This window comes from Balaenoptera physalus, assembly GCF_965194825.1.
Source record: "Balaenoptera physalus genome assembly, chromosome: 8".
Taxonomy (NCBI): domain Eukaryota; kingdom Metazoa; phylum Chordata; class Mammalia; order Artiodactyla; family Balaenopteridae; genus Balaenoptera; species Balaenoptera physalus.
Window position 1 is genome coordinate 94469441 of NC_138887.1, and position 14163 is coordinate 94483603.

General features: G+C 38.3%; 1 protein-coding gene across 8 annotated transcripts in view; it reads left to right on the forward strand.

Annotated features, from left to right (window-relative positions):
• The first annotated feature begins 582 nt into the window (after positions 1-582).
• CPED1 (cadherin like and PC-esterase domain containing 1) overlaps positions 583-14163 on the forward strand; it is a 297503-nt gene continuing 283922 nt past the window's right edge. For 2 of the 8 annotated variants that reach the window (XM_082472288.1, XM_082472289.1), the window contains exon 1: positions 583-2853. In XM_082472288.1, the coding sequence (XP_082328414.1) occupies positions 2605-2853 (249 nt within the window). In that variant the 5' untranslated portion in view covers positions 583-2604. Of the gene's footprint in view, positions 2854-5701; positions 5738-14163 lie in introns of those variants that run through there. The other 6 variants (XM_082472282.1, XM_082472284.1, XM_082472286.1 and 3 more) reach the window with 5 other exon arrangements.

Below are 14163 nucleotides of genomic sequence, written 5' to 3' on the forward strand. Positions count from 1 at the left end.
CGCCTCTTCTTTCCAACTTCCCACTCTATCCCTTTTCTCACTTCTGCAGATAGTCGTTTATTTACCATCTTCCCACTGGGTTCTTCAACCTGCCAGTATCATTTCTAGAACACTAATTTGCCATCTTCTTTCTGATTCCTGTTACTTGAAGTGTAGCTATAAAATTAACTATGCTGTTGTCTTTCACTTCTGCCAGATCAAAGACAATATGATTTTAGCATCTGGTTTATGTTTTCAATTTAATAATGCATAAAAATAACCCTTCAGGTTCCTAAGACTCTCAGTCTTCAGATTTTTTGCCTTAATAGAAATGCGTGTTCATTCCTTTTCACCTAGTAAAGAACTTCGTCTCGCCTCAGATCACACCAACACAAGGACAATTCCAGATCTCCAATTCCTATTATCTCTCAAATTACGTTGTAACTATATCTTCCAACACTACTGTTTAACCATTTCCTCTTAAAACTCTCTTGGCTTCTAAAAGTCAAATGCCACTTCATTTCCCCCTGCTATCAATACTTCACTTGTCATGGGATTGAGGACTTTGAATCTATAAATAAAAAATATTTTTAAAAAACTGGAGGGGATATATGCAAGGGTTCGGGATAAATCTAGCTTTAGTGTGAATACTTATTCTCTAAAGCTTTAATTAATCTGTTAAGGTGTTAAAGTAGTTTCTTACAAGTGAGAAGCGTAGATGACCTTTTGTCTCTGGATCTATAATAGCGAGCACCCCTAGGGGGCGCTCCGTCTCACAAAATACAAGTGACTGACAGGCGCGTGCCTAAGGGATGGGATCACTTTAGAGGTGTGGCCTCACAGGAGAACCTCAGCCCACAAGAACGAGTTTGGGTCAGAAACAGGTCACAAAACCTATTTAGAAGAGCCTTGGAAGAATATCTGCTATGAGCCTAAGCCAGTCCTGGGTGTCCAGAGATCGCAAAGCAAAGGCTGGGAGAGGTGAGCAACATGCACTGGACAGATTGCCTTTCTCCATGGCATTCCCTCAGCTGACTCAGCAAAAGTGGCTGGAGTTTGCAGACTTGCCCTGTTAGGGGTTCCTTGTGGCAGTCTGTATAGCATTAGATTGAGTTGACTTCTGGACAAAGCGTGCCGCGTACCCCCTTCTGATGGCCAAAAGTTATACCAACGTCTGCTACAGTCCACTCATTATGGGAGTGAAGTGTCAGGCAATTAGCCTTTGAAAGACTCAGCCCTAGTCCAGGAAAGGAGCAATAATGGGATATGAGTTAGGTACTGAGCAGAAAAAGAGCATTTCCAGTGGAATCAGTGCATACAACAGACTTTCATGTTCTTATCCCCATAAGAGTGACCGTAATTCCTTCGAGTGAAGATCCTCCCAATTCCCTCACTGAGCCTGCTTTAGTCTCCGCCTCGACCTTTGACATCAACTGACGAAGGGCTGTTTGTTTTTCCAATGCTGTATTAGAAAAAAAAAAAAATACAGAAAGGCTCAGATATCAAATATGTATTTAAAATTCTGCACCTCTGGGTGGACAGTCACATTTCAGGGGAAATGAGAAATGTTGTTTCCAGTCTGGGGAAGCCCACCCTTTCTGATCCTGGGCTAACAGCGCGCTCCGGCCGCCCCCGAGGACCGAAGAGCCCGGGTCTTAGCCCCGCCCCCTCGCCGGACAGTGGCTGCGCTGCCCGAGGGCCCCGCGCCCGGCGCCCGGCGCCCTGCTCCCCGCTCCCCTCCGCGAGTGCGGCCGGCGCGCGCGTGTGGCTCCGTGTGCCTGCGTGAGTGTGTCCGTGGGTGGGAGATGAATTGGAGTCATACGACTGGGTGTTTCCTTCCGAGTGGTTTTGATCAGCAATCCATTAGGGGATCATGGAAACTATTTTTTTTTCTGGCTAAAAGGATGAAAACTGAGTAAGTACGTAGAACTTTGAACTTGAAACGGAATGGAACAAATACAAGCCAAACCCTGCGGATGGTAACCATGTCCCTTCAGACCCTGTATTCCCTTTTTCTGTTAAAAGCCGTGAAGGCTTACAGGAAAGTGGCAGTTTAAAACGGAATGAAGGGAAGCAGTTAAGAAACATGAAAGGCTGAAAGCAGGACAGCTTTAAAACCGGAGGAAAAATGAGGAACTGTTAAGGCAAGCTGGCCCGCCTCCAGCTGTGCAACAGGCACTTTGCTTTAAACCTATTGCGTTCTCCGGTGCTGTTTTTAGACTCCAGATTTACTTTGCTGTTGTTTCTCTTTTCCTGTGAAGCTTTTACTGTGAGCTTAAGGATGTTGTGAAAAATAAGGCATTACCGGAAGCAACAGTTTGACAGCCCTGGGGTACGCTCAGGTTATTAGTTACAACTATTATTATTTTGATGTCTTTTTTTAACCGAGGCCAACCACTTTTTACTGTCATCCATGGAAGGGCTCTTATTAACCGCCTCAGACTTTTGGGACCGATGATTCTTTGGCAGGATACTTCGGAAAGTTCTTAAGTGGGGATGGAGCTATCTTGATTTGATTTAAGTTGTGGAAAAAGAAGACAGATTTGTGTTTTTCATGCTGACAAAAAATAGCTGCTATGACTTTTCCGGCAACGTGGACAGGGGCCAAGTGAAGCTGAACTGGTCATGGTCTGTCGTCCAGTGTTCCTTTGTCGTCGGCGATTTTGCCCCCGGCCCTTCTTGGTGGGCTTGGTGGTGGCAATCTGTCTCTTCTACCAGACCCTGACATTCCGGGGGGCAAGGAAGCTCACAGCGGCTGTCCCTGAGGCTGCCCCAAACACACCCACCGAAACCCAGGCAAGCAGATGCAAGGAAGGATTCTCCCTGGACAAGCAGTGCTTACTTCTCTCCGATAAGGCACAGGAAGTCAGAAAGGTAAGGCGGTCATAAGCGTAACCTTGACATTTTCTGCAAAGATAGCAGTCTGCCTCTCTCTGTCCCTTCTGTCAGACTAAAATTAACTTCCATGAGGTCTGAAAAGGATCCAGAGTATACACAGTCCAGACAGTGACCTTATGACAGTGAAACACATGTTAGCTTAAACTTCTTACATTTACTTCCAGAGAGTCCTGGTCATTATTTGATCTCTCAGAATTTCACCTCATTTCAGCTAAATGAAATAGACAATTTGGAGGAGATGGGAATGATGTGAATTCTTTCTAAGATACTGGGATTCTGAGAGAGCTGAAGATTTACAGTTCAGGAACAAAAATCAAATATTCATAAAATTTGGTAAACGTTGAGTGTCTCTTTCCTCAAGGCAGTCAGTATGAGTGGTCAGACCATTCCAGACTTGAAGTTACTGCAAAATTACATTTTATAATGGGTTAAGTCTATTTGTCACATTTCTAAAGCAATATATTTATTTTTTTGAAGCATTTAAAAAATAGTATAATAGGCTTCTTCAAAAGAATTGACACTGCATTTTATTGCTTATAGAATTAGAAAAATACAGATTATTCTATACTTATACTATTCTAATTAACTTTACTAATCTTACTTGTCAAGTGTTGGAAAAACACAAAACACAAGTAAATACACAGAATTTCTATCTTAATATACCACTCTGTTCATGCCTGTTAGTGAAATGAAGACCTTTAAAATAATCCAGTCTAGAAAAGAAACAGAAAAACACACACAGATATTCATGATAGCAAAACCACTGATTTCTATGCTACAGCAATAGTGTAGCAAGATAATTTAGGAATCTGTAAGTACTATCTTATATCTACAGTAGATTTAGGTAGGTCCTATGATCATGGTTAGTGTTTGGAGAAGAATTTCTTGTTGAATACCAACACTTACTGCTACCATTATTGCTAACACCACACCATCTTGTTTTAAAAATTCTTTTATGTATTTCATTTCAGACTCATAACCCTTTGAGCTAGGTAAGATAGGTATGATGACACTCAAAGATGTTTAGGCAGGCCACATTATGACATACATGGTACATCCATCTGGTTCCTACTGCAGGGAAGATGCTCTAGATAAAAGTAAATTCAAAGCTCTGATAACAATTTGTGAAACCACAGCTGTAAGAACTTACTGAAATACGAGATAATATCAGGTTTGAACAAAGAAAATGTGAAGACTTTTGGGTGATTGAGTGACTTATTTTATCAACAATGTCAAGAAATACCTTGACCAAGAAATAGGACATAAAAGCAGATAATATCACTAGAAACACATCGAGATGAAACTTCAACAGCAAGTGTGAATCAAATATTAAATTAATTGAAGAATTTGTATTTTTTGTTAATTTATACCAGCATTAACTTAACTCTTATCTACATTTTTAATACATCAAATTTATGATGGGTGTAAACTATGACTTTGAAAGTCACTTCTTGTTTGTTTCCAATAAGTATAATTTCTTTAAAAATATTTGAGACGGTTTTGCTCTTTAAGTACCTAAAATTTTTGCTAAGAACTTTGGACAAAAAGGTTTTTATTCATTAACTTACGGCCTTTCTTACTCACTACTTGACTTTACGGTGACTCCTGTTTTTGCCTGTAACTTAGGCATATGTTAACTGTTATTTGTAGGCTGTCACAGAAAATTCCATTTCAGCTTTGGACCTCCTGCCACTTATAAACCATCTGAAACTTATTGGCTGCTCGTGTAAAACATTCACTCTAGAATGTTCTTCACAAAAAATGCCTAACACATGATGATTTTTTTCCACAGTCTTAAATATTTTAACTGTAAGCAAGATTCTGAAGTCACAATTATAGTTCAGAAGCTCAGTGGATATGAAAACTGAATTTCCAAACATTTGCTACGTACCTCTATTTTCAGCTTAACTTGGGCCAGCCTTTGGTTTAGAGCCAGTTTTTATTAGACAGAAAGTATCATGTGGAAGTTAGTTAAAATCCAATATAAATTAGTTCTCCTTGTAATATATGTTCCAGAAAAGAATCAAATAATAATCCCTTTTTGAAGATTAAATATTCTTTCAGACAGCTAAAGTGAAGAAAGAAATGTGTTTGGAGTACATACATAGATCCTTCTCAAAAACAGCTACTTAAGAAGTTCATTAAAAAGATAACTGATAAGATGCTACCTAGATTTTCCTCAAGACCTAAAATATAGCTTTTTAGGCATTTTATAGAAGATGCATTGTTTCTATCTATAAATTTTGGGTTTTGTTATTACTTTTATTGGCAAACCAAAATATTCATTTTACTAGCGCTTTCCCTTACTTGTATCCATCCATCTTTAGGTGATTTTTAAAGTTACCTAAACCTTAGGTTTTGACCTAAGGTTCATGGATTCCAGAAAGTATTTGGATGTATAAGATGTCTACCAAACCCAAGCATTTTATGCAAAAAATGTGTGTACATGTATGTGCTGTTCTCTGGGAAAAACTATGATCCTCTTCAGATATTCAAACCTAAAGAAACACTAGGAAATAAGAAAGTGCTTAAAAAGCAGTACATTTCAACTTTAATTGCCCCTTCAGGAAGTGTAAGTTGGGTCTGAGTTTATAAATCTAAAAAAGGAAAAAAAATCTTAACGAATCCACTTGAGGACATTTGAAAAACGATTTCAGTGAATGCTGTAGTGTCTGCAGGGATAAACATTCTGAAACCAAAGTATACTCATAGAGTATTTCTCGAATCATAGTTTTCGTACTTTCATGAATAAGCAATAAGTATTTCCCAGTTGTTTTGGTTGTAGTTGTTTCTAAGAGAGGACCTTTTGTGCTTTACCAGCCAAGTAACGAGAGCGTTCTGTAGTAGCAAATATTTAAAGGTAAGTGACTGCTCTTTACACCTTTGTAATTGGGATCTGGTTCAATGTCTAAAACTGTTTTCAGCACAGATTGAGATCATGGTATGGTGTATGCCAACTTTCCATAGTGAGGAAGTGCCCTCTCTCCTCTGGCCAGATTTTAATTCTTTTTTCCATTTGAGCTTTACAAAGAGCCTTGCTAAGCAGATGTACTTTTGTCATTTCTTCTGGGTTTTCTCCCAGTATTAGTTGCTTGTGCTGTGTCTTAAAATTACTTCAACTTAATATATAAACTGAAGACAATTTCAGTTATCTTCACTGAAGTAGGTCACACAATAGATTTATTTATTTTCCTAGAATCTAACATTTCAATATTCCATAACATAGGAAGCACATTAAATTATAAACAGACACAATGGAAGAAAATTTCCTTGGTAAATCCTCCTTTAATGGAAACTTAGCTCTTTGGGGAGTATATTTGTACTCACCATAGCCATGTGTTTCTGATTATCTGTTGTTGATGTTCCACAAGGAGACTATTTCTTTGTTGTTTGACTCTTTGTTTTCCATTTCTTCTTGACTATTTTCAGTGACAGTTCCCTACAACTACTCTCCCACTGTCCAACCATACACCAATGCAGATAAGTGAATGTTTTCACTACAAATACTTTTTATTTAATCTGTTTCTAATAATGCATAATATATTTAACATTTGAAAATTCTAAAAATTACTTGTTTAGCCTAGGTTTTCCAGAAATAGAACCTATGGCAAACACTTAGATGATAACATTTTATTGGTTGGTGCAATCCCAGGAATATGAGAGAGGGGGAAATAAAGAAAGAAGGAGAGCAAACACAAATGGGTGAATTATTGGGAGACATTTCCAGAGAGGCTGTATTAAACTACTGCATCTCAGAACAGGCACCGGGGGGAAAAGGGCAAGAAGGACAAACAATTTATCTCTCTCCTGGCTTTCTCTTTCTTCCGTCTTTCATTGGTTAGAATTGGTCCCATGCTACCTCTAAGTAGTGTTGCGTGCACTCTCTGGGTGGCCATGGGGGAGCCAGGGCCTTGGTGGGTGCAGTGCTGCCAAGTAAAAGCGGGGTGGACCCTCCTTTCAATCTGTAATGTGCATAGGAGCGTCCAGGTCTCTGGTGGGCACGGTGGTGAAAAGTGTCCATAGCTTTATGATCACAACAATGGCATGAGTAATGCCCTTTGGAGGGGTAGGGCAGGGTGATCTAGTGTTTGATCCAGTAGTTGTGCTAATTTTGCTTTCTAAAATCCACAGAGAATTTCTAAATATGTTCCTACTCTTGGGAAATAGCATCACTTTCTTTAAATGAAATATTTGTAACTATCTCACTGAGAACTCTCCTGTCCCACTGAAAAAAAAACCCTTCCTTCATCTTTACGTTTTCTCCTTCTCATCCCTTTCATTCATTCATTCATTTTCTTCATTTATTTAGTAAATATTTGTTGAACAATTTATACTTACCAGACACTGTGTCAGGTACTGGTGATACAGAAATATACAGCACTGTGAGACAGACAAGTAAATAAATAGAATGTTAGGGAATCCATAACTTTAAGACAACATTTTGAAAGATGAGAAGGAACTAGAAAAGGTAGAGAAAGAAAAGAGTATTACAAGCAGAAAACACCGCATTTGCAAAGAAGAAATTAACGAGTGTGTGTGTGTGTGTGTGTGTGTGTGTGTGTGTGTGTGTGTGTGATGTGTTGAGGGAAGCAGAGCAAGAAGGCAAATAGATGAAGTAGAGAGTTCAGCAGGATCTAGATGTCGGAAATGTGGGCATGATAAGGAGTCTAGTTTCTGTCCTGAAGGCAACAGGGAACCCCCAAAGAATGAAAAGCAAAATGTGGCACGAATAGAGAGAACACTCCAGAATGCACACTGCAGAATGGACTGGAGGGGATTGAATTGAAGGCAGGCGGACCAGTTGAGATGCTGTTTTAGAGATGGGAGTGGTACGGCTGCAAGCCAAGGAATCCCAACGCTTGCCAGCAAACCACCAGACGCTCAGAAGAGGCCAGGAAGGATTCCTCTACAGGTTTCAAGGGTAGCATGGCACTGCTGACACCTTGATTTCTGGCTTCTAGCCTCCAGAATTGTGAGACAATACATTTCTGTTGCTTTAAGCCACTCAGTGTGTGGTACTCTGTAATGGCAGCCCTGGGAAACTAATAAAATTGGGGAGGCAGAATGGTTCAGCACGTGAGCTCTCAAGTCAAATCAATAGCACTTGTTACCTTGCTACCTTGGGAACATTTCTTGACCTCTTCAGGATTTTGTTTCCTCACCTGAAAATGCATATATTATCATCTTACAAGACTACCATGAAGCTTAAATGAGAGAAATCATGTGAAGCACTTGAAGTGTCTGGCGGGTAGGAAGTGCTCAGTTAGTATTAACTATCAGGATAATTATTATTTAATCTCTTTGGGGATTTACCCATCTCTGTAGTTTCTATAGACCCTAACATTCGGCCTTCCCAAAGTAGGTGAGCAATGAGTTATTGCTGCAATGAACATAAGTACGTGGGTAAGGAGAGTCTGAGAGGAAAGATACATTGAGTTTCTCTCCCTGTTCTCCAGCCTCTAAGCTATTGCCTTTTCGCAGTAAAATGAGCCTTTAGAACCAAGAGAAAACCTAGGGAGGATGATATGTCACTCAGAGTAAGGCCTGCTCATCTCTAAGCAAGGTCTTCAGTTTGGGCTGAATTTTTTTTTTTTTAAAGTTTATGATGCTAGCACTATCCGCATGTTATAGCTGAGGATGTGGAGAGATGAGGTGGGTGTAGAGTAGGGGAAAGAGGTTAAGAATTTTGACCCTGAATAAATATTTATCTATTTGTTTACTATCTGTCTCCCTACATAGAATATAAGCTCCTTAACAGCAAGGACTTTGTTTGACTGGTTTATTGCTACATCCCCAGTGCCAAAACAGTATCTGACATCTAATGAGCACTGAATAAATATCTAGTCAATGAATGAATAAATAAATGAATCATGAGTTTAAGGGTCAGAGACAGTCCTCTTTAAAGCAGAGGCCGGGAGATCAGAGGAGCTCCTCCCCTCTCTCTTTTTCCCTTCACTGAACTCTCAGGTCCTCCACTCCGTCTTTTCCCTGTACCAATATTCCTCGAAGTCCTTCCTGTACCATTTCTTGCACTTTTGCCTAGTGTAACGATCTTGCATTTTGCTACATTGAATTTGCTTCATCAGTTATTATATATCTCTCTTCTTCTCTTGAGCTCATTTGTCTCTTTGGGATTCTTCTCCTCTAAATAAACATCCTCAAGTATCTACCATAAATTACAAAACAAAAAATCCTCTCCTAACCTATATGCCTCGCTAGATACTTCCCATCCCTCTTGGCTTCTCTGTCACCATCATTTAACCCCTCTTTGTCTCAAGCAATTTCCATTTTTTTAACAGATTCTGCCAAAAATTGAGGTTTTCCTTTTACATGTTTTTATATTTTAACCAGATTTGGATGTAAATATCCTAAAATAGTGCTGATGGCATCTAAACACAGAGGTCTATGTATAGGAGGCTCTCAGGAGATGTTGTCAGCATACTAACAGGTATGTGATTTTCCTAGAATTGTTTGGGCTAATGATGAGCATTTAATGCTTGTGGATTTCTCTGAGATAGTTTTTTTGTTTGTTTTTATTAATCTACTTGCATATATTTTATTTTTTGATGTTTTTCTTATTAGTTATCTATTTTATACATATTAGTATATATATGTCAATACCAATCTCCCAATTCATCCCACCACCAGCCCCCCACCCCGCTTTCCCCACTTGGTGTCCATACGTTTGTTCTCTACACATGTGTCGCTATTTCTGCCTGAAAACCGGTTCATCTGTACCATTTTTCTAGATTCCACGTATAGGTGTTAATATACGATATTTGTTTTTCTCTTTCTGACTTACTACACTCTGTATGACAGTCTCTAGGTCCATCCACGTCTCTACAAATGACCCAATTTCGTTCCTTTTTATGGCTGAGTAATATTCCATTGTATATATGTACCACACCTTCTTTATCCATTCACCTGTCGATGGACTCTTAAGTTGCTTCTGTGTCCTGGCTATTGTAAATAGTGCTGCAATGAACATTGGGGTGCATGTGTCTTTTTGAATTATGTTTTTCTCTGGGTATATGCCCAGTAGTGGGATTGCTAGGTCATATGGTAATTCTATTTTTAATTTTTTAAGGAACCTCCATACTGTTCTCCATAGTGGCTGTATCAATTTACACTCCCACCAACAGTGCAAGAGGGTTCCCTTTTCTCCACACCCTCTCCAGGATTTATTGTTTGTACATTTTTTGATGATGGCCATTCTAACTGGTGTAAGGTGATACCTCATTGTAGTTTTGATTTGCATTTCTCTAATAATTAGAGATGTTGAGCAGCTTTTCATGTGCCTCTTGTCCATCTGTATGTCTTCTTTGGAGAAATATCTATTTAGGTTTTCTGCTCATTTTTTGATTGGGTTGGTTGTTTTTTTAATATTGAGCTGCATGAGCTGTTTATATATTTTGGAGATTAATCCTTTGTCCATTGATTTGTTTGCAAATATTTTCTCCCATTCTGAGGGTTTATAGTTTCCTTTGCTGTGCAAAAGCTTTTAAGTTTCATTAGGTCCCATTTGTTTATTTTTGTTTTTATTTCCATTACTCTAGGAGGTGGGTCAAAAAAGATCTTGCTGTGATTTATGTCAAAGAGTGTTCTTCCTGTGTTTTCCTCTAAGAGTTTTATAGTGTCCGGTCTTACATTTAGGTCTTTAATCCATTTTGAGTTTATTTTTGTGTATTGTGTTAAGGAGTGTTCTAATTTCATTCTTTTAAATGAAGCTGTCCAGTTTTCCCAACACCCCTTATTGAAGAGACTGTCCTTTTTCCATTGTATATCCTTGCCTCCTTTGTCATAGATTAGTTGACCATAGGTGCGTGGGTTTATCTCTGGGCTTTCTATCCTGTTCCATTGATCTATATTTCTCTTTTTGTGCCAGTACCATATTGTCTTGATTACTGTGGCTTTGTAGTATAGTCTGAAGTCAGGGAGTCTAATTCCTCCAGCTCCGTTTTCTTCCCTCAAGATTGCTTTGGCTATTTGGGGTCTTTTGTGTCTCCATACAAATTTTAAGATTTTTTGTTCTAGTTCTGTAAAAAATGCCATTGATAATTTGATGGGGATTGCATTGAATCTGTAGGTTGCTTTGGGTAGTAGAGTCATTTTCAAAATGTTGGTTCTTCCAGTCGAAGAACATGGTATATCTCTCCATCTGTTTGTGCCATCTTTGATTTCTTTCATCAGTGTCTTACGGTTTTCTGAGTACAGGTCTTTTACCTCCTTAGGTAGGTTTATTCCTAGGTGTTTTATTCTTTTTGTTGCAATGGTGAATGGGATTGTTTTCTGAATTTCTCTTTCTGATCTTTCATTGTTAGTGTCTAAGAATGCAAGAGATTTCTGTACATTAATTTTGTATCCTGAAACTTTACCAGATTCATTGATTAGCTCTAGTAGTTTTCTGGTGGCATCTTGAGGATTCTCTATGTATAGTATCATGTCATCTGCAAACAGTGACAGTTTTATGTCTTCTTTTCCAATTTGTATTCCTTTTATTTCTTTTTCTTCTCTGATTGCCATGGCTAGGACTTCCAATACTATGTTGAGTAATAGTGGTGAGAGTGGACATCCTTGTCTTGTTGCTGATCTTAGAGGAAATGCTTTCAGTTTTTCACCATTGGGAATGATGTTTGCTGTGGGTTTTTCATATATGGCCTTTATTATGTTGAGGTAGTTTCCCTCTATGCCCACTTTCTGGAGAGTTTTTATCGTAAATGGGTGTTGAATTTTGTCAAAAGCTTTTTCTGCATCTATTAAGATGGCCATATGGTTTTTATTCTTCAATTTGTTAATATGGTGTATCACATTGATTGATTTGCGTATTTTGAAGAATCCTTGCATCCCTGGGATAAGTCCCACTTGATCATGGTGTATGATCCTTTTAGTGTGTTGTTGGATTCTGTTTGCTAGTATTCTGTTGAGGATTTTTGCATCTATATTCATCAGTGATATTGGTCTGTAATTTTCTTTTTTTGTAGTATCTTTGTCTGGTTTTGGTATCAGGGTGATGGTGGCCTCATTGAATGAGTTTGGGAGTGTTTCTTCCTCTGCAATTTTTTGGAAGAGTTTGAGAAGGTTGGGTGTTAGTTCTTCTCTAAATGTTTGATAGAATTCACCTGTGAAGCCATCTGGACCTGGGCTTTTGTTTGTTGGAAGATTTTTAATCCCAGTTTCAATTTCATTACTTGTGATTGCTCTGTTCATATTTTCTATTTCTTCCTGGTTCAGTCTTGAAAGATTATACCTTTCTAAGAATTTGTCCATTTCTTCCAGGTTGTCCATTTTATTGGCGTAGAGTTGTTTGTAGTAGTCTCTTAGGATGCTTTGTATTTCTGCGGTGTCTGTTGCAACTTCTCCTTTTTCTAATTTTATTGATTTCAGTCCTCTCCCTCTTTTTCTTGATGAGTCTGGTTAATGGTTTATCAATTTTGTTTATCTTCTCAAAGAACCACCTTTTAGGTTTATTGATCTTTGCTATTGTTTTCTTTGATTCTATTTCATTTATATCTGCTCTGATCTTTATGATTTCTTGCCTTCTACTAACTTTGGGTTTTGTTTGTTCTTCTTTCTCTAGTTCCTTTAGGTGTAAGGTTAGATGGTTTATTTGACATTTTTCTTGTTTCTTGAGGTAGGCTTGTATTGCTATAACCTTCCCTCTTAGAACTACTTTTGCTGCATCCCATAGGTTTTGGATCATCGTGTTTTCATTGTAATTTGTTTCTAGGTATTTTTTGATTTCCTCTTTGATTTCTTCAGTGATCTCTTGGTTATTTAGTAATATATTGTTTTGCCTCCATGTGTTTGTGTTTTTTATGTTTTTTTTCCCTGTAATTGATTTCTAATCTCATAGCGTTGTGGTGAGAAAAGATGCTTGATATGATTTCAATTTTCTTAAATTTACTGAGGCTTGATTTGTGACCCAAGATGTGATCTATCCTGGAGAATGTTCCGTGCGCACTTGAGAAGAAAGTGTAATCTGCTGGTTTTGGATGGAATGTCCTATAAATATCAGGTAAATCTATCTGGTCTATTGTGTCATTTAAAACTTCTGTTTACTTATTTATTTTCATTTTGGATGACCTGTCCATTGGTGTAAGTGAGGTGTTAAAGTCCCCCCACTATTATTGTGTTACTGTTGATTTCCTCTTTTATAACTGTTAGCAGTTGCCTTATTTATTGAGGTGCTCCTATATTGGGTGCATATATATTTATAATTGTTATATCTTCTTCTTGGATTGATCCCTTGATCATTATGTAGTGTCCTGCCTTGTCTCTTGTAACATTCTTTATTTTAAAGTCTATTTTATCTGATATGAGTATTGCTACTCTAGACTTCTTTTGATTTCCATTTGCATGGAATATCTTTTTCCATCCCCTCACTTTCAGTCTGTATGTGTCCCTAGGTCTGAAGTGGGTCTCTTGTAGACAGCATATATATGGGTCTTGTTTTTGTATCCATTCAGCAAGCCTGTGTCTTTTGGTTGGAGCATTTAATCCATTCACGTTTAAGGTAATTATTGGTATGTATGTTCCTATTACCATTTTCTTAATTGTTATGGGTTTGTTTTTGTAGGTCCTTTTCTTCTCTTGTGTTTACCACTTAGAGAAGTTCCCTTAGCATCTGTTGTAGAGCTGGTTTGGTGGTGCTGAATTCTCTTAGCTTTTGCTTGTCTGTAAAGCTTTTGATTTCTCCATCAAATCTGAATGAGATCCTGGCAGGGTAGAGTAATCTTGGTTGTACGGTCTTCCCTTTCATCACTTTAAGTATATCATGCCACTCCCTTCTGGCTTGTCGAGTTTCTGCTGAGAAATCAGCTGTTAACCTTATGGGAGTTCTCATGTGTGTTATTTGTTGTTTTTCCCTTATTGCTTTCGATAATTTTTCTTTGTCTTTAATTTTTGTCAATTTGATTACTATGTGTCTCGGCATGTTTCTCCTTGGGTTTTTCCTGCCTGGGACTCTCTGCGCTTCCTGGACTTGGGTGGCTATTTCCTTTACCATGTTAGGGAAGTTTTTGACTATAATCTCTTCAAATATTTTCTTGTGTCCTTTCTCTCTCTCTTCTCCTTCTGGGACCCCTATAATGTGAATGTTGGTGTGTTTAATGGTGTCCCAGAGGTCTCTTAGGCTGTCTTCATTTCTTTGCATTCTTTTTTCTTATTCTGTTCCGTGGCAGTGAATTCCACCATTCTGTCTTCCAGGTCACTTATCTGTTCTTCTGCTTCAGTTATTCTGCTGTTGATTCTGTCTAGTGTATTTTTCATTTCAGTTATCGTATTGTT